The 20851-nt window shown below is 38.0% G+C and overlaps 1 protein-coding gene across 3 annotated transcripts; it reads left to right on the top strand.

Moving 5' to 3' along the window:
• The first annotated feature begins 449 nt into the window (after nucleotides 1-449).
• On the top strand, nucleotides 450-17741 carry CCDC14 (coiled-coil domain containing 14). Of its 3 annotated transcripts, none has more exons than XM_070730383.1 (13): nucleotides 450-1139; nucleotides 3006-3061; nucleotides 4369-4444; nucleotides 5754-5826; nucleotides 5919-6059; nucleotides 6559-6804; nucleotides 6905-6999; nucleotides 7998-8580; nucleotides 11865-12003; nucleotides 13320-13399; nucleotides 14653-14871; nucleotides 14963-15095; nucleotides 16517-17741. In XM_070730383.1, exons 1-13 carry the CDS (start codon nucleotides 993-995, stop codon nucleotides 17478-17480), a joined length of 2952 nt encoding a protein of 983 aa, XP_070586484.1. In that variant the 5' UTR covers nucleotides 450-992; the 3' UTR covers nucleotides 17481-17741. The 3 variants fall into 3 exon arrangements, with proteins under 3 accessions (XP_070586484.1, XP_070586476.1, XP_070586493.1); XM_070730375.1 differs by having other exon boundaries at nucleotides 933-1139; nucleotides 14966-15095; XM_070730392.1 differs by lacking the exons at nucleotides 450-1139; nucleotides 4369-4444 and having other exon boundaries at nucleotides 3049-3061.
• Nucleotides 17742-20851: the final 3110 nt, after the last annotated feature.

Raw genomic sequence — 20851 nt, 5'->3', positions numbered from 1 at the left:
TTTGAGGGCACATTTAACTTTTGAACGCACCTTTTTGTTTCAAACTTTCCCAAAAAAGCTTAGGTTGAAACATTAGGCAAAATCATTTTATATTTTTAAAAAAGGTAATTCAAACATTTTTATGGTATGTTTCAGCATTAGCAAAACCATTCTATTTTACATACTTGAAAGAATTGCTTTCTGGATTAATCTAATTAAGGTAAGCACTTTGAAACATATGACTTTAGACTTAGACTAATTTTGTCACTTTGAATGTACACTGATCGACATACATTAAAATGAAATTTCGTTGTATAAGCAACAGAACCTGGCTTTGGGTAAAAACTGATTTATCTTTTAGCTAATACAGTAATGTCCTGGGACCTTAAAGGGAAACAGCATTTTCATGTGCTGAACTTTATTTCCCTTTGCAGAATTGAATTCATACCTAAAATTTCGCTCCTCCATAGCTTTGCAGGCATTCAGGTGCATTACAACGTGGGCTTCTATCGTTTTTCAGTGGACACATGCGAATCGTTGTGGCTCTACATAACAGCATTCCAACCTCCAACCATATATACAGCTGGACAATTCATGTGAATTCATACACAGGATGGACAATTCATATGCACTCATATAGGCTGGCTCCGTTTAAAAGTACTATTGCTAACATGTTGTAAGCCGCCCTGAGTCTAAGATGGGCGGCATAAAAATCGAATAAATAAATATACAGGATGGACAATTCATTTGCATTCTTACACGGGACGGACAATTCATATGCACTCATAACAGAAAACCGACAAACCGACAAACCGCCGCCTCTACAACTGCAATCGGAACAGGCCAGAACCCGCTAAGAAATTCAACGAATTGGCACACCGCCGCTTCTAATAGGCCCAACGTCACCGCGGTTTCTCACCAATAAGCAGCACGCGTAATTCCATTTCCCCGCCCACTCGCCCTGTTCCCGCTCAGACCGCCGCCGCCTCGTAAAATGACGATGGGGAGGAGGAATGGGCGGGTCCTATCTTAGGTCCTCCCCCCCGAAGAGCCGTTGGGGCTGCCAATCGTGTCTAGGGACGCGGCGTGACCTGAGGGTCCCCCCCCTCCCCCTAAGAAGAGCGAGGATGGCGAGACCGGGCTGCTTGAAGCACCACAAGGTAAAAAGCTTCTTGACTCGAGGAGCGCCAGAAACTGCAGGGTAGAATAAGCCAGAGTTTTTTGCTTTTTTTTTTTTTTTTTTGAGGGGGGGGAGTATGGTTGAAGATATCCACTGAGTGCAAGAAAATAATTGCTTTGGGTTTTTCCCCCAACTCCCCCCCCCGGTTGGGTTGCAGAAAGTGTGGCGGGTCAAATTATTCTCCAAAGCACCAGAGGTCAAGAGTAGAAACAATGGTTGGGAAACTAATCAAAAGAAAGAACCTGGAATTAAGGAGAAACTTCCTAACAGTGAGGACATCTATCTATCTATCTATCTATCTATCTATCTATCTATCTATCTATCTATCTATCTATCTAATCTAATCTAATCTAATCTAATCTAAGGTTATAGAGGAGATACTCATAGTAAAATATATCTAAGAAAGAATAGAAAAGAAGATATAGGAATAGAACATATCAATGAAAGAATAGAAGAAGAGAGATAGGAATAGAAGAAAGGTATAGGAGATATAGGAGAGCAATAAGACAGGGGACGGAAGGCACTCTAACCAGTGGAACAAGCCTTCCTCCAGAAGTTGTAGGTGCTTTAGCACAAGTTTACATACCGCAGCTCCTAATATAGTGTGTTGCCCTCTTTATCATCAATGACAGCTTGAAGTCTTTTGTGGTATGTATGGATGATCAGAAGGTAAAACTACCCATTCTTCCTGGCAAAAAGCCTCCAAGTCCTGTAAATTCTTGGGCTGTCTTTCCGCTCTGAGTCTCCAGAGAAGGGTGGCATACAAATCTAATAAATGATGATGATGATGATGAACTGCATGTTTGAGATCTCCCCAGAGTGACTCAATGATATTTAGGTCAGGAGCCTGAGATGGCCACTCCAGAACCTTCACTTTATTCTCTTGTAGTCAATGAAGATTTGATTTGGCCTTGTGTTTAGGATCATAGTCATATTGTAATGTCCAAGTATGATCCCAGGTAGCTTGCGGGCTGATGAATACAAATTGTCCCCCAGTATCTTAGAATAGCATTCATTGTGCCATCAATTCTGACTAAATGTAGTCAGTGACTTGGTAGTTCACATATCTCCAAAACATCAGCAAACCACCTCTGTGTTTCACAGGTCTGTCAGGAGGTCAGAAACCCATTGGCCTTTTATACACACACACACTGATTACATGCAAAAAGATCACAGGTGAACTGGTGAAGATGGTTACCTTTAATAGTCATTCTCATACCCCTTTGTGTCAACCTGCATGCACCTTTTCAGGCCAAAATCACAAGGGTATGTAAACTTTTGATCAGGGTCATTTGGGTAGTTTCTGTTGTCATTATAATTGAAAAAGAGTAAACACAGTTGATGGATAATAAATGGCTTCAGCCAAATACTAACCATGAGTGACAGAAATGTTTTCATATTAATATTCTCCGAAAAATGGCCAGGAAATCATAAATTCTGCCAATGTATGTAAACTTATGAGCTCAACTGTACTATCTATTATACAAAATAATATTATTCATACTGTTTGTGAAAATATGTTAATTTAAAATGAGAAACTTGTTTTAAATTCATACTCTCTTGAGAAGTGAATTAAATTAACCCATATTTATAGATATTCAGAGATGCTAAATTGCTACAGATTGTTGTGTTTAGAGGTTACTTTGCATTATACTGTCATATGTTTCACTCTAGACCCATGCATTTTTAATTATTTACTACGCTGGCATGGAATTTTTCCTTCATAAAACATTTATTTTAAATAACTATGCCATTGTAAACAAATATGCCATTGTTTGCAAACCAGATGTGATGGTCTTGCTGGAAAATTTATGTGAAAATGAGTAATTTTTGATACAATCAACAGGCATTGACTTCAGGAAGGTTGACAGGATCAACTAAAGTGACAAACAGGAAAAAACAGTAAGAATATCTTCATTAATGATAATGATATTTTTTCAGTCATATCCAATTCCTGGCAATTAGCGCTCTCTACATTTTCCAATCTTGTATGGTTCTTTCAAATTTTTTATGCTCTGGCTAATGTCAGCTTTGATGGTGTCTAGCCACCATGGTTTTTTGCAACCTTGCTGATTATTTCAAGCCTAACTGCCCTTTGTAGTAATTTTGATGGCATGACATAGCTGAAATAAGTAAGGTGAAATTTTGTGAAGTTTCCTTCCAGGAATATGTCTGGTTTTTATTTGCTTATTTGTCACTTTTGCTGTTGCAGGAATGCACACAAATCTTTACCAACAATGTTCATTAATATATATTGATATTATTATTGGCATATAAAGCAGCTAATTTTTACTATTCTAGGTCAAAGATGAAGCTATACTCATGTGTCCTGATCATTGGCTGTGTTAGATTAAAATGCTAGGATGAAACCCTACAATATTTCTAGGGCTGTTACTTCCCCTGGCTTGCTACTGATATCATTCCTATTATCTAGCAAAATCCCAGTTTTTGTAGATAACATTTAAGATGCTTAAGATTCATTAACAAAATATGTTTTGCCCCATCATTTCTTTGTGGCTCTTCCAAGTGATAAAAGTGATGGAAGAACTGTAGCAGCCTTGTTCAACTTTAGTCTTTCTAGCTATACTGACATTGGCAAAGATGCAATCATAATATATGTTGAGAACAGGGCACCAAACTGGAAAAGACTGTAAAAAGTCTCCTATGTCCATAAAACCAGTACCTTTCAAGATTCTAAACTATCCAGAAAATCTTGATAGGTACACAATACTATCTGCAATAGATAGTCCTCTTTTTGATAAGCATGATTATGTAGTGCACAATGTAGAATGCTTGAAAAGGTATTACAGTACCTTTAGACTATTATTTTAATATACGGTAATTGCTCAGAGAGTTTCTTCTGCAATGGAATATAATTTCCTAATAATAAATGCTATTTTATTTATTTAAATCCCTTTATTATGTTTACATAATAACATGAAGTGACAAACATATCAAATACGCATTCCTCCTCCTACTTTCCCCACAACAATAGCACTGTGAGGTGGGTTGACCTCAGAGAGAATGACTGGCCCAAAATCACCCTAACCCACCGGCTTTCCTGGTTAAAGTGGGACTTGAACTCACGGTATCCCACTTTCTAGCTTGGTGTCTTAGCCACTAGATCAAGCTAGTTCTTTATAATAATTACAAATTATTCTTTGGTAGCCTGTTGAACAGTTTATCATGATATCATTTCTATATTTCAGGGTTGTTCCAAAAAAAGTGGCATATACAGAATCTGATGCTGGCTATTCCCTGTATTCCACAGATTCAGAGGATCAGGTAAAAAGAGAATGTGATGCAAAAATCTATTCTGAGAATTTTGTTTGCAACCTTTTCATCTTACAGGGTGTCATAGATTTACATTAATTAATTAATTAATTATCCATAAAGTTTACATGGAAAGGGTAATGTCAGATGTTGGAGCTGGTTTTAGGCTAAGGAACATGTGGTATTGCTGATCCCCAATAGATAATTGGGTAACCAAAAAGAAGTTAGCCTGTGCTTCACTGACTATAAAAGGCCTTATACTGCATCGACCAAGCCAAGCTGTGGAATGTCCTTAAGAAAATAGGAATCCCAGAACATCTCATTTCCTTATGTGAAGTCTATACAGGTAGTCCTCAACTCGCAACAATTCCTTTAGTGACCATTCAAAGTTACAAGGGCACTGAAAAAAGTGACTAATGACCAATTTTCACACTTATAACCATTGTAGCAATACTCTGCTCATATGATTTACATTCAGATGCTTGACAACGGATTCACATTTATGACTTGCAGTGTCCTGGAATCATGTGATCACCTTTTGCAACCTTCTGACAAGCAAAGTTAATGGGAAAGTCATATTCCCTTAACAACCATGTTACTAACTTAACAACTGCAGCAGTTCACTTAACCAATGTGGCAAGAAAAGTCATAAAATAAGGCAAAATTCATTTAACAAATTTTTTACTTAGCAACATAGGTTTGGGGTTCAATTGTGGTCGTACGTTGAAGACTACCTGCATGCAGGACAGCAAGTGATAGTCTAGGACCCAGCAGGGTTAAATAGGTCAGCAAAGGAGTGAGATAAGGCTACATGCTCTCTTTTTGTTTCTGCAATCTATGTGCTTTATGAAAAGTGAAAATTTGGATTTTGGCAAAAACCTCTGAGACTACCATGGGTAACTAAGAACTGTGTATACAATAGCCATGCATGCGTTAAAAGGAATTTTGAGTGTTTTTGTTCAGTTCGTGTGTATTAAACAATTTTTTTGTTTAGTACACAATATTTATGTGTTCCTTTTATAGATTGCACAATCTTAAACATTTGATTTCAACCATACAATTGCATTCTCTCTCTAAATAAAAGAACCATGCAAAGAGGAATTATAGTTATCCAGAAATGAATATTCTTTGTCTGGCTTTTTCTCCCTTACTATAAACAATTTGAAGTTTCATCAAACTCAGATCCTGGAACTCAAATAATTTAATTGAGGAATGTTTTTATTGCTAGAATATCACTAGCTTTGAGAATAAAGATAAATTAATAAGCTTGCTTCCTATGCTAGAAACTGCTGTTTGTAATCTTCTAAATATCTTTTCTAAGGTTGCAAATATTCACCATGGCCTTGATCGCTGTGCATCTTTGTTAAGGGACATACTTCAGAATGATTCCCAAGGTAACAATCCTTTTCATTACTTGAATATAAAGTTCATATCCTTGATAGCTTAATGTGGCTTAAGTAGTGTTTTTTATTTCAAATGGTGCTAGGAATGGCGGGCAGCTCTCAAAAAGCAGTGAAAACAACTACTTTCAGAACAGCTCCCAGACCTTTGCTGAATAAAATGGGTGGTGCTAAAAAGAGAGTTGTAAAGAAAAAAATTATTTCAGCAAATGTGCAAAAAGAAACAGGTATGCAGTTTTCCTTTAAATTTAATTTTTTTAACCAGGCATTTATCTCATTCATTCATCATTCATTCATCATTCTGCTTCAATTACGTAATAGCTAGACGATGTAATTTTTGCCTCCAAAACCTGAATGTCTGGTTTTGTCTATAGATAACATACCGTTGAAAATACTCAACAGGGTTTATTTTTACATTTTGTTTCATGAATGTGTGCCTTCATCCACCAACTGAATATGTTTTGTAGTTACTGGAAGGGACAAAAATGTTAAGGACAAAGATGTAAATCACCATGTAACAGTCAAAATTCTTGGTTTATGTCTTATCAAAAATAATGATGGTTTCTGCTTTATAAACATGTTACTTCAAGCTTTTTTTAACCATAACTACAAATCCATTGTATTTATTTTTTTAAATGCAACAACAGGATTCTCAAACCCAAACAATTCATTCTGCATCTGGATAATATTAAAGCTGAACATATGCCACTCTGTTTTTCTTCCCAGCATCTGAGTTAAATAGAAAGGTAGTTTCAGGTAATGAAACTGCTGCTGAAAAAGATGTAACTCCTCCAAATACCAAACAAGCCTTTGTTGTTAAATCGATTCATGGACCTTGCACTCAGCATTCTCCTGTAACGCACCAGAAATTGTGTGAGCATGCACAGTCCCAAATGCCTCTGTTAAATAGCCACACTCCAATGAAATCCAGCAATATTCCTGATGTCCCACTTTCCATCATTCCTGAAAAGGGTAAGTGTGGAAGCAGTTTGACTGTCGTTATGCACTGCGTTCATTTGTTCGAATTAACCTTAGTGTTGTTAATTTCTGTTGGTGATTGTCCTCCTTTTAGCGTATCAACCTGCTACAGCATTCAACAGCCATTTACCTACCTCCACACCAGCACTATCCCCACAGCAGGCAGTTAATCCTTCTATCGTTCACCCTGTAAGTACCCTCCTTCTGCTGGAAGTATATGTTCAAATTTGTATTTCCCTGTTTTATCCTAAACTAAGAGCAAAATGTTAAAATAGAACTGCTGTAAAGCAATGTACATTGGTCATGACTGAACTTGTGATTGAATTTGGGATAGATAAAATAAAAAGGCACTTGGACTTCAGCTCCTTTGGGCTTTTGCCCACAAGTTGAGCAGATACTGTGTCTTTATCTTCAGATGAGAAGCAACAGGGATACATTTTATTTTAAATTCAGCATGCTCTCTTAAGCAGAAATCCAGCTGTTCCCAGTATCCAAGTTGTTTTGAGGCCCTTTCTATTTATTCATTTGTTCCTGAGTGTTTGCTCCCTCCCTCAGGTTTGTCTAAATTCTGCAGCTTCTCAAACATGTGCAAATTAAATTTGCTGGTTACCTCTTCTAAAATTTCTCTTGCCTCTTCAGTTCTGAACATTACAATTGAAGGAAATGGGGGAGAGTTAGCAAAACTATTTTAAAAATCAAACACTTGCCTATTCCCATTTTCTCTATTCCATGTCATCTATTTTTGCCCTGAAGACAAAAATCAAGTCTGGTTGTGTTTTGTTTTGTTTGTTTTTTGTAGACATGAGTAAAAGATAATGTGCTATCGTAAAGGATCCAGCATTTTTCAAAGTTCCCTTTAATTTGCAACAGTACTGAAATTCCCATACATATTTGTCATTTTTCTCATTGAACATTATCAAGTTTAATTAGTTACTTTAAAAAGGCTGTCTCCTAGCATGCATTATTCTCTGGGTATTCGACCATTGACATATTGTTTAATACCAACTTGTGTGCTCATGCAATAGGTACTTAAGGTGGGGGAAAACTTACACTCCATTATCTTTTTAAATTGCCATTAATTGTAAGAATGTAATTTGAATTGTAATTGTAATTCAAATTACAAGAATATAAGTTCAATATGATTTCAGTATGGAAGAACATTTCTTGTGTATGTATACTTGTCACAGGGCCTTCCTGTGGACACTTGCAGCCATTGTGTCTCACGAATGGGGCCAGTCCTTGTATCTGGAGGCTTCAGGACTTCTACTTCTTTGGTTCAGACACAACCGTCAGCTTTGTGCTCTGCTCCACCCCACATGGCTCCCTCTGGTCTAAGCAACCTCCCATCCTCAGCCATCCTCACTCCATCTCCTGGTAGAGACGCCATTTCGGAAGGAATCCTTGAAGAACAGTTTAACGAGGCAGAGTTGATCAGATGCATTCAGGCACAGCTGGCACTGTTGCAGGCACGGGAAAGGGAGCGTGAGCTGAAGGAGGCTGCCAGAAACTGCCCAGATGTTGACCCTGTGCAATCCAAGTCACCCATTTCCAAAGAACCAGAGATAACTGACGAATGCAATGAAGACACTTTAACTGAAGAGGATACCTTAGAAGGCATTGATATGGCACCTGTGAGAGATACAAGCTGCCAAACTAGTTTCAGCACAGAAATCTTAAAACCCCAAAAAAACAGCCTTCAGAAAAGAGTCCAAAAAGTGAAAACTGTGAAGTATCTTTTGGCAGAGCTCAAGGCCTTGCTAACTGACCATGGTAATATGATTGTTCTTATTATGATTTGCTGGGAGGGACACTTTGTGACTGTTGAATATGATCAGTTCCCAGGTGGTTTACTAGTGTCATTTGCTGACTTGGTTAGAGATGGTTTTAAGGTGTTCATATTGTATGCTTTGGTGTAGTAGCTAAGGTGCTAGCCTAGAAACCAGGAGAGACTGAGCTCTAGCCCTTCTTTGGGCATAAAAGTCAGCTGGATAACTTTGACCCAGGCTCCCCCCGCCCTCTCCTTCCCTCTCCTCTCTTTCTCTCCTTTAGTTCAATCTAGTTCACAAGGAAGCTGTGGAGAAAATATGCAGGAATACAAATAATCCTTGATTTACAACAGGTTTTTTAGTGACCATTCAGAGTTACAGCAGCATTAAAAAATATGACTTATAACCATTTTTCACTGTTAGGCTTGTTGTAGCATCCCCATGATCATATGATGAGAATTCAGATGCTGGTCCATGTTTATGACTGTTGCAGTGTCCCAAGGTCATGTGATCACCTTTTGCAACCTTCTGAACAACAAAGTCAGCGGGGAAGCCAAATTCATTTAACAACTGGGTGGTTACTAATTTATGAGCTGAAGTGATTCACTTAGCTGTGACAAGAAAGATTGTAAAATGGGACAAAACTCAACAGATATTTCACTTAATGACAGAAATGTTGGTCTCAATTGTTGCTGCAAGTTGAGGACTACCTATATAATGATATTGTCATCATCACCATGAGAGCAACTCACTTACCCTAGAGAAAGTGCTTTTTAACGTGAGTAGAAAACACTGCCAAACATGATAAACTGATCAAACAGCAGAATCTTTTGATAAATTAGCATACTGGATTAAACATATTCTTTGATCATTTTTATCTTGTTTTGCAGCAAAATAGCTAATGTAATGGTTAAGTTGTTGAACTAAATTCAGGGAGATCCAAATTAAAGTCCATCCTCAAAATGGAAGCACTGTGGGTACCTTTAGGCCAATCGTGACCGCTTAGCTCAATCTATCCCATGTTGTTGCATCAAGGAACACAAACTTGTTATTAATGTGAAATGAGCTTCTGTTTAACTTTCCTAATTTGATTTTCATATTTTGAGATTACTTGTAATCTTATCAAAAAAAATGGGTTAGTTATTGATTTAGTAATCTTATTTAAATCCATCCATCATAAATTACTTTCTTGTAAATATGACAATTGCAGCATTTTAAAAAACTTGAGGAGGATTGGAAGTAGGTAATTACAAATATTAACTGCTCCTGTCTTGCCCTGCTCTGGGCAAACAATGAATGCTAAAATCTACCATGAGGATTTTATATCAACAAAACAAAAATTTTGAACTTTTGCATTTTCAAATGCACTTTCCCATGTGTCTTTCATGGCCTGCAAAAATGAATCATTATAGAAGTAAAGACTGTTGAGATTTTAGTCTATGCTGTAGGGCGGTGTTTTTCAACCGGTGTGCCGCGGCACACTAGTGTGCTGTGAGATATGGTCAGGTGTGCCGCGAGGCGGTTCCTGCAAGTGGGAGCTCCAGGGCTGAGGCTTCAGCCCTGGAGCTCCCACTTGCAGAAGCCGCCCCCCGGCTATTGGCCACCACCGCTGCTATTGGCACCCTCCCGCGGGAGGCCGGCAAAGATTGCTTTGAAAGTCGGCCCCCTCATGCCCATGGCTTCTCGTCGCTAATAGCGGCGGCGGGCAATAGCCGGGGGAGGGGCGGCTTCTGCAAGTGGGAGCTCCAGGGCTGAGGCTTCCACTTGTGGCTGTCCCCGCCCGCCCGATCCGTCCTTCACTCCAGCTTTCTTGGGGCGCGGCTCCTCCCACAGCGGTGGCTGCAGCGGCACTGGCGATCCAGCCGCTAGCCGCTCCGAGCGCTGTGGGAATGCCCACCCCTCTCACAGTCCTGTCCCGGGCTGTCAGTAAAGGGGCTGCTTCCCATCCCCTTGCCAGCTTGCTCAGAACATTCAAACTAAGGAAAACCTTCACCGGCCTCCACAGAGAAGAAAGGAAGAGAGAGAATGAGAGAGAGAGAGCAACAGAGAGAGAGAGAAAGAAAGAACACGAGAGAGAAAGCATGAGAGAGAGAGAGAAACAAAATAAGAGAGAACGAGAGAGAGAGCAACAGAGAGAAAGAACAAGAGAGAGAAAGCATGAGAGAGAGAAAGAAAATAAGAGAGAACGAGAGAGAGAGAAGGAAAGCAAGAGAGAAAAAGAGATAGCAAGAGAGAGAGAAAGCAAGAGAGACAGATAGGGAGAGGAAAGGAGAGAGAGAGAAATGAGAACAAAAAGGGAAGAAAAATGGAGAAATGAAAAAATGATTGAGGCAGAGAATGAGAGGAGAGAGAAACAAAAGTGAGAGAGAGAGGTGATTCTTGAAGCATATGGTAAAAAGCACCCAAATAATAAGAAAAAAACCCCAGCCCACACCTGTTTTTGAAAAGAATAAAAGAGAAAAAAAACCCAGCCCTCAACTGGTTTTGGAAATGGTTCGAGTGTGTATACACACACACACATAAGGGGGGGAGAGAGACGAGGATGGAAAAAGAGGAGAAGTGAGAGGGAGAAGGAATGAGGGAAAAAGGGAGGAAGAGAGAGAAATGAGAAACATGAGAGAGAAAAGGGGGAAAGACAGGAGAAGTACCCAGAAATGAGACTGGTATAAATTTGAGGAGGGATGATTGATGATTGACTGTATTTATAAGGGGATGTTACATGGGATTGTATATATGAGGGGGTTATTTATGTATGTATGTATTTATTTATTTTATTTTTTTTATTTTTTTTATTTATTTATTTTTTTATTTATTAGATTTGTGTCATTTTGGTTGGTGGTGTGCCCCAGGATTTTGTAAATGTAAAAAATGTGCCGCGGCTCAAAAAAGGTTGAAAATCACTGCTGTAGGGTCATATTTCCAATCTTACGTTTTGTTTAAGAAGTCACAGTTCTGTGATGTTTTTACCATTCTGAAATAAAAAGTTTAAGGCAGTGAGGGAGTATTGAAGCCTCAAATATAACAACTATAAATGACACCTGTCATATTTCTTGGTCCTCAACTTAAAGCAAACTATTTGAAGAGTGGGCCCTGTTTTTCATATTTTATATGGCAGTTGGTAGAGAAACCTAACATAGATGCCATGAAACCCGCACTTGGAAACCCGCTCAGTCCATTCATATTAGGATGTCTACTTGATTGTCTACAATTTTTTTTTTTTTGAAGAATGGATATTTGAGTATCTGTGAAAATATAGTTTTTCTTGTTTTCTGCTCTCTCTCACTGAAGATTCAGAAACGTTAGGGGTACTAGATGAAGTAGATGACACCACGTCACTCTTTCCCGCAGCTGTTGAGAATACAAATATACAAGCTGAAATAGCACTTGCCCTTCAGCCTCTCAGAAGTGAAAACGCCCAGTTGCGCAGGTCAGTAAACAAGAAGAAAATATGATACTTAAGACAACAGTGGTGGTTCGCCATATTGCAAATTCAGTCCAGTTATATAATACAGTGAGCATTGTGATGGGATTCTGAATACATAGATACTTTGCTATTTTGGCTTGATGTCAAGCACTTTTTTAAAAATTGAAAATAAAATATCACATCTGGACTGAATCCATATTTTCTTGAGCACGGCAACAAATCTACTCCCAGATTTTCCTCTTCTCAAAATAAAACCGAATCCAGTGTACAGTCTGACAATGGCAGATATGCAATAAAAGACGGAGGGGGGGGGGAGCTTTGGTGTTTGACTGTATATATTATGCTGTTGAGAAGAAAAGCGGCCACTGCATTCAATGACTGAGTTCTGTCTTCAGTTCAGAGTCAACCTTGTAGTGAACTACCCAAATTGTTGCAGTTTTAACTGTCTGGTCAAGTAACAAGAACATGGAGCTAGAGTTGTTCAGGCCCCAATTGGATAGCTCAGCAGCTGCTCAGGAAGGTGGAAGGAGAGGAAGGTGAATGCCAATCAGACTGCTTTTAAAAAGGTTGCTTTTAAAGAGGTTATTTCCAACATAACATTTCCATCTTTTGGGAACATTGTGGAAATGAGTGAGCATCCAAACACCAGTCATATCAGATTTAGAAGGAGTTAAAGTCAGGCTTTGGAGATATCAGGATCACTGCTATCTGAAGACGACAAAAGTATGAGTGTCAAGATTTGGGAGAATAATATCCTTCATCTGCCTATTCTACTCTTCTAAAGACACTTGAAATAGATCCTATATGGTAAAGGAATAGGGTTTTTTTAAGCCTTTGGTTTAAAGTGTGGGCTGATGGGGAGGAAGGTTGTTGCAGTGGCTGGAGTTTAACCACTTTTTCAGTTATACACCCACGCACATATCTGATGGAGAAGGGGAATGTAGGCCACAAGGAGATTCCATCCACCAAGACCAGGCTTGATTTTCTTAATTCAAGAAGTTAGGAAATGGTTCGCTTTCTGACTCAAGAAGTGGACCCAGCCCTTTAGGTGGGTTAGGAGAGTTTTATACAACCACACTAGAAAATGGAAGGCAGAATTTTAATATGAACAGGCCAATTATCCAAGTGGAAGTTTTCTGCCAAAAGAAGGTGATTACTGGAGAAAGGAAATTTATCTCAGGATGGGCAAACTACTTTTTTTTCAGTCAAAATAAGGAAAAAGTGCTGGGTGGGGGCACTTTTAAACTTGATCCAAGTAACAAATCTATTTGTTAACAAAAAAAAAATATTTGTTTTAAAATCCCTGCCTCTTATTGTAGACGACTGAGAATTTTGAACCAACAGCTGAAGGAACAAAACAGAGCTGAAAAGGAATGTAGCCTGGATAGTAACTTGGAAGGTAAGTAGCAAGGTATAAATGTTTCAGTGCTTTTAATAGCGTCTGAGAACTGGAAATTTAACATATTTCCAGGAGCAGTTTTTCTTTTCTGGAATATAGACTGGTTCCCTGTGCTTCTTTGTACTTAGTTATTATATTAGTTATATTAAAGCAACACGCATACACGGTTCTCCTCTTATCTCTTTCCCACTTTTATCTTCATATCATGTTTGTGGCCCACAGTAGCACTGATGGCATATTTTAAGGCCAAACGGCATTTTTATTCCAAATGTGATAATTGTGTTTTCTCTGCAAAGATTATGGAAATATTTCATTAAGGGTTCAGCAAAGGCTAGATCTCCAGGCATTCTTCTGGGTGAGTGAAATGCTTCAGAGAAAGCGAATGACTTAACACTCTGGCCCCACTGTTTTTTCTAATTTACATAAATCTCAGATCTCAAATAATTCTGTATTTATATATGTCTAGCTGTGAGTGCAGCTGGCCAAACATACTGGGACTGGGTTGTATTCTAGTCATGGGTTGTATAGAGAGAGACTCAAGTTCGAGTAAATTGAAGTGTTCTTCAGTTTTAGATGGGTGTATGATGATTAGAGAAAATAGAAGGAAACTTCAGGTATGACCTTACTCTTCACCCAGTTTAAAAGCTTCTTTGTATTTGGATACAAACAAAGTAATAAGGTCTACTAATAACTTTTTATAAATTACCTTCAGAGTAACTCTAGTCCTTGACTAGAAACCTTGCTAGTAATACAAAATATGAATATCTGCATGATATAGATGCATTGAAAACAGCAAGAGTAGTTGATTGTCCCTTGTCATACTGTCTTCTATTGAATGTCATTGTATCATTCCAGAGATTAGGCATAAAATATTGGTTGCATAGTATTTTATACTGTTTTACTGCCTCCCTCTCATAAAAAGTAAGGTGATGTACGAGAAATATAATAACAATAAAATACAACTATAAATCCTCAACCATAAAAGAGTCTGCAATTTATTATTCATGACACATACTGTTAAAAGTTGCCTCCACCCCAGGCAATAAATACCCATTATTGCCACTGCCTTCTGAAATGCGAGAAGTCGAGTCAGGTGTATTGCTGGAGCAATGTATTTCATGCAGACTTAAGAGCCCTACACTAACACATCTCAGAGGTTAAAAGCAAGTGCTTTTTTTTTTTCATTCAAACAAGTGAAATATTTGTCCATGGACCATATTTCTGAAAGAACTCTTATGTTTTTCCTCCCATAGTTGTATCTCTCCAGTCTTTGAATATGACATTGCAAAGTCAGTTGAATGAATCCATGAGAAGCATTGAGTTCTTGCAGGATAAAAATGAAGAATTCATGAAAATTCTAGAAAGCCAAAAAGAGGAAAATAAAAGGCTAATTAGACAAATTCATGAGAAAGAACAAGAGCTGCTTGAAAAGAAACAACAGTGCGATATTGACTCAACCAAACTCAAAATCGGTGTGTAAGTTGGCCAAATTTGGGGGGGCATGTCTAAATTTTGGGCATTTATCATGGAAATTAAAGTTCATTGGTTATTAATATATTCTAGAAGCAGATGAAATGTTGACCAATGTGAAGACTTACCAGTACAGGTTAGAAGCCGCTGAGAAAGAAAACCAGATTTTGGGCATAACATTGCATCAGCGAGATGCAGAAGTGAACAGACTGCGTGAATTGACCTGGTACTATTAACCTTATTTATTTCTCTTAGTGTTTCAAATCCACATAGCAAAATTGTACACTGCCCCAGAGATTTAGAACAATAAATTGAGAAATGCATCTTTGCAAAACATTGAAAACCTCAATAAATTTATATTGCAGGAAGGAAAAACTTATCAAATGGAATAATATTTGATTTCTTTATTTCGCATTCTAAACACTTGGACAATATCTCAGAATTACTGGTAGAAGATGGGAAATATTACTTGTTTTACTAATCTATGAACTCTCAATATAATAGTCAGCCACAAGGTGGTGGTAGTGACTCATGCAGAAAAACCTGATTTGCTGAGAAAAAGAAAACTTTTGTAATAGTGTATATTAATACTATTATGTTATGGATTTTAGTCCCTGTTTTATTTCCAATAGAGGTATATTAATGCTGTCAAGTGGTGTTATAATACTCTAAAGCTCTCACAGTGTACATTGTAGCTCCGGTTAAAAGGAATATCCTCTCTAGAAGTGATCTTGCATACAATTCTTTATTTTGACTCGAATATTAAGAATTTATTAATGAAGCCTATACTAAAGGTTACAATATCAGCGATTGAAAAGGACTAGTAGAAAGACTGAAGGAAGTGTGTGCATTAAATGAAAGATGACTTTAATTATGCCTGATAGTGAGATATACAGTATAATCAAATATGATTAAATACCAGATTATCTTGTACTGTATTTACTTTTTTTATACAACAGAAACATTTCATGTCTTCATAACTCTGGTTTATAAACTAATTTATGAACTTGTAACTAGTTGTGGACCACCTTAAATTTCAACCTTATTTTGTGTTCTTGAAGATCGGCATAGATAATTCTCTAAGATGTTAGATAATCCTACAGGAGAGGCAAAATAAAAAATAAATGTAAATAAATAGACTAATATACATGATTTATTGTTCTATAGGAAAGATGGGGAATTGTGATTATACAAATCCTCACCTGCTGTTTTTTTGCCAGTAGAGTGACGGACCTACATTCAGTAGAAAAACCACAGACTAAAAATTCTCCCATGTGCTTTAGCTCCAAAAAGGTGCAAAATATTTTTGTTAAAGATCTACGTCTTGCACTACAATACCATGAAGTAGCAAAATAATACTTAGGAATCACTTCCACCACCATCTGGGCATTTTCTCCAGCCCTCAGTGATGGGGATGAAAATTAAAAGAAAGGGGAAACTCTGGCTGTAAATTCTCCTTAGTGGAATGTATTTGGAGTTAGATGCCCTGATGCTTCAAGTATCAATTAGATTATACTGGAATACATACTCATTCAGATATGAGCCCAATTAATGATACTAAGATTGTGCTTTGCATTTTCAGATATGTACAAGCCTTTATACCTTTGTCTCGTTTTGACATCATGTCTTGACATCTCTGCTTCACAGGGCTCTTCAAGGGAGTATGTCCAAACTACTATCAGATCTCACCGGGGATATGGTGAAACCCAAACAAGTCAGCAGTCTATCGAAAGCACTCTTGGAAATTCACGAGAAACAGTTGCAGACTGATGCATGCCCTCTAAGTGATTCCATAATAAACTATCTAAAGAAATTAGAAATGGATCCTGTTCCGACCAACATGGAGCCCCTCTTAAGTGAGGGTGAGATGAAGGAGCCCAAGGAAGTATTCGATTTGAGAGCAGATGAGCATCCTGCCCAAGAGAGTCAGGTGGTAGCAGAGGAAACTGTAGCTTCAAGAAATCGTTCTGTCTTCCAAAAGCTTGATGCAGAAGCAGCCAGCAGTTTAAGCACTTTAGGGGGTCATGAGCTGGATGAGACTATTTACATTCCACTGAGTAGCAGTCCATCTCAGAAACCAGTCACAGCCACTGAAAGGAAAACAGTCATACAACAGAACCCGGTTCCCCATACACTGGAGTGTGACTCTAGGCAGCCAAGCAAGCTTGGGATGCTGAGCAACACCGGTGATAAATTCTATGATAGCTTTGGTCGAAAAATGACTGTTGAAAATAAATTTGAAACTCTGGGGAGGATAGAGAAGCTGGAAAGTGAGAGACTCCAAATGCAGCCAAAAGAAAGAACTAATGGGTCTGCTAATGTGATTTTGAACAAACCAGACAGAATTCAGCCTGATAAACACTCTTATGCTCAAAAAGGAAATGGGCAGAAGAACCTTGGAATTTCTGCTGTTGACTCCAGTTTTTCAACTCTTGACTGGATGTCAGGAAAATCTGAGTGGACTATATCTTCCTTTTCAACGTTCACATCCAGAGATGAAGAAGACTTCAAAAATGGATTAGCAGCCTTGGATGCCAACATAGCAAACCTGCAAAAAACGTTGCAGAATAGCTTGAAAAAACAAGGAGACTTTGAAAATATTTCAGAATAACTAGGGGAAATGTACTGTACTTTTTTAAAAGCCTAGAGATTTTTAACCTTTTAAAAAATTCTTTTTATAAGTAAGTTACAGTATCTTTCAAAACTATGTCAGTGATTATCTTGCTAATAAATTAACAGCTGTTAATTAAAATGCTGTTTCATCACTGAAAAATTAAAATAAATCAACGGTGAATTTCAAATGGATCTGCAAATTTTAATATTTAAAGATATATGATTGCTTTGACATGTATTATTAAAGAAATAAAATCCATTTTTCCTGTGGCTTTCATGAATGATTGATAAAGGCCAAACAAAAAGTGTGTAATATTTTTCTAGAATGTGCATATTTGAAATAAGTTGCCATGGATGTCATAATAGAAATATTTTAATTTTACAACCTGTTGATTTGGCTAATAAGATTGGTCAATTTGCAATCTTGCAAATATTTATTGCTATATATTTATATGCTTAGAATCAGAGATCAAATATTTCATCTAGTCCAGGGGGCACCAACCTTTTATTCAAATGCAAATAATTTGTCTGTGAACCACCAAAATTTTCTTGCGGACCCCCAGTATTCCATGGACCACCCATGGGTGACCACTGATCTAGTCCACAAATGTTTGCATGCATGTGCACTCATATATTTAGTGCAGGTTCTCTACAGATGATTTTTGCAAATTGTACAAAAGATGATTATCTCTCTGAAGACTTCTAATAAAAGAACTCACTATGTCATGGAGCAGCCTCTTCCACTGGCTGATAGCTTGTATTATCAAGATGCTCCTCCTGATATTCAGCTCTGAACATCTTTTCTTGCACTTTGTTGGTTTTAGTTCTACCCTCTAGGTCAGTGATGGTGAACCTATGGCATGGGTGCCACAGGTGGCACGCAGACCCATATCTACTGGCACGCGAGTCCTTGCCCTAGCTCTGCTCCAATGTGCATGTGTGTGCCAGTCAGTTGATTTTTGGCTCACACACAGCCTCTCAGGTGATGGGGGAGGATGTTATTAGCCTTCCACGGCTCTGGAAAAGGCTTTGGAGCCTGAGGAGGGTAAAACTCAAGCCTACTGAGCCCACCATAAGTTGGGAAACAGGCCATTTCCAGCCTCCAGAGGGCCTCCGGGGTGAGGTGTAGCTGTTTTCGCCTTCCCCAGGCATCGAATTATTGGTGTGAGCACTCGCACATGAACAATAGCATGTGTGCATGTTTTTTTGGCACCCAAGGAAAAAAAGGTTCACCATCACTGCCCTAGGTCAATAAAATCCACTCCTGTGTGACTTAAAACATTTGAAGATTGTAATCATATCTGCCTTGTCACTGGCTAATCCTTTCAGCTCAAAAGCACCTTAAACAGTGTTTCCAACATGAAAGGGACAGAGATCATATCTGCCTTTGGTCATTTTTCTGTAGGTTAAAAAACATCCCAATCTGATTCCCCTCTGAATTTGTCTCTAGTTTTTCATCTGATTGAAGCACCACTAGCTAATTTTAATATCTATTCAACAAGGATACTTACATCCCCTTCATAATATATGACTATCAAACTTCTTCCTATATTTGTACCTTACATTTCTCAAAGCCATTTTTCTTTTATACATCTTCCACCCTATTCCTATTACCTCACTGTTCAAGACTGTTAGATCTTTTAAAATTTAAACTCGTATTCCCAATTTTGTATCTGTAAACTTTGTAAGTATTCCCTTAACTCCAGGTAATTGACAAAAATGTTGAATAGCTGAAGACAGGATAGCCCATCATCCAATAGTATCTATTTCATATTTTAAGAAACATTGCTAGAAGGCACCATGTCAAAGGCTTTTCTAAAGTCCAAGAAATAAATGCCCATGCCTACTCATCTACTAAATCCCTTACAAAAGAGATTGTTTTGAGAACCTCTTTGGCCTATGGTTAAGGCACCAAGCCAGAAGCCAAGAGACTTTCTTAGGCAAGAAAGCTCTCTCAGCCCCAAATTCAGTTTAGGGTTGTGGGGAAAATATGGTGGGGGGGGTGTATTAGCAACTTTCAGTTATTTATAAAAATAATAAAGTGGATAGAAATGGAGGTGGTACATAGGTGGGTAGATGGATTAGATAGATAAATGAGGGATGGATGGACGGACCCACCCACGCTGGCTCCTGTTAACTGTAGCATCCTTATTTAAGCACTGATAAATGTGCTGCTTGTTAATCTGTTTAGATGCCTTAATCCAGTATGGTCATTATACTGAGAGGCTTGTAATTTCCCAGCTACGCTTGACTGGTGATTTAAGCAATTGTAGAGTTCCACTAATTCTTAATAGAGGAAAATGTCCTTCAATCTGACAGGAGCGTAATTTCAGCCTTGCTCATGGATGCATCTGCATCTATGGCCAGAAGCACCATATCCATAGTGAAACTATAGTTAACAAAAACCACCTTCAATAATATTTCACCAGCATCAGCACCTTCTTAGAAAAAGTCACAATGGGCTCTTCCTCTGAAAACTAAAATATCAGACAATTCCACCTGGGTTTTTTGGTGCTAAATATAGAAATCCAGAATTTAGCACACCTTCATTAACTTCGGTTTGCAGTTCAGAGTCCATGGGATTACCGCTAATCTCATCAGACTGCTTTGTCTTCTCTAAAAACACATTCGTTCAATATCTCCCTCCCTCTCATACACACATCAAATGCTTTACTCTAGTGTTCCATTTAGTCAGATATTTTCAGATTTTGTTATAACAAAATAGTAGATCCGCCCGCCCCCCCCCCAAACAGTTCTAGTTTATTAGCTGATAGATTTGCAGATTCTGAGCAGACTCCTTCAGATACATATAACAAATGAATATTTTCCAGGAGGCCAGGAAGGAGAAATGCTAAGACAATATTTTAGCCCTATAAAGGAAATTCTACAGCTGGTGCAATTCTCTTTTGGGGGACATTAATAGAGATATTTTCTAATAAAATGGGTTTGGAATTTCTATCCAGAAAAATGAAGATAGAGGGAAAACGAGTGAAATTAGCAAGTGATTTGAAACAGTTTTCCTTGAAGGTCAAAAGTGGAATTTATGATCCAAGTCATTTAAAAAAACCTGGCTTAATTTCAGAGAGATTAACATGGGAGATAGCTGACCTTGTTTCTGAGAAGGAGAATGAATGTCATTAGTTTATGTCTACTCTAAATTTAAGCATCTGCACTATATTAGAAGAATGGGTTTAGTGGTTATTTGTGTAGTATTTACCTATTGCACCATACTTGGCTTTTGGAGTTGGAGTTTATTAATTTACTCCAGTACTTGAAGGGGTAGGTTGTCTTTAAAATATCACTTTAGGTTGGTGCTATCTAAAAACTGCATAAATTGTGTATCCATATTATTTTGATTAGTTGTCCTTA

This window comes from Erythrolamprus reginae, chromosome 1 (assembly GCF_031021105.1).
Source record: "Erythrolamprus reginae isolate rEryReg1 chromosome 1, rEryReg1.hap1, whole genome shotgun sequence".
Classification (NCBI taxonomy): Eukaryota; Metazoa; Chordata; class Lepidosauria; order Squamata; family Dipsadidae; genus Erythrolamprus; species Erythrolamprus reginae.
The sequence above is the reverse complement of the archived record's forward strand: the minus strand, read 5'-3'. Positions and strand labels throughout refer to the sequence as shown.

Excerpts from the sequence above, each read along its gene's own strand:
- CCDC14 (XM_070730383.1), top strand. The coding sequence starts at position 993 with ATGGGCGGGTCCTATCTTAGGTCCTCCCCCCCGAAGAGCCGTTGGGGC. Across the intron at positions 8,581-11,864 it reads GGCCTTGCTAACTGACCATG|ATTCAGAAACGTTAGGGGTA; the intron begins GTAATATGATTG and ends CTCTCACTGAAG. Across the intron at positions 14,872-14,962 it reads CTCAACCAAACTCAAAATCG|AAGCAGATGAAATGTTGACC; the intron begins GTGTGTAAGTTG and ends AATATATTCTAG.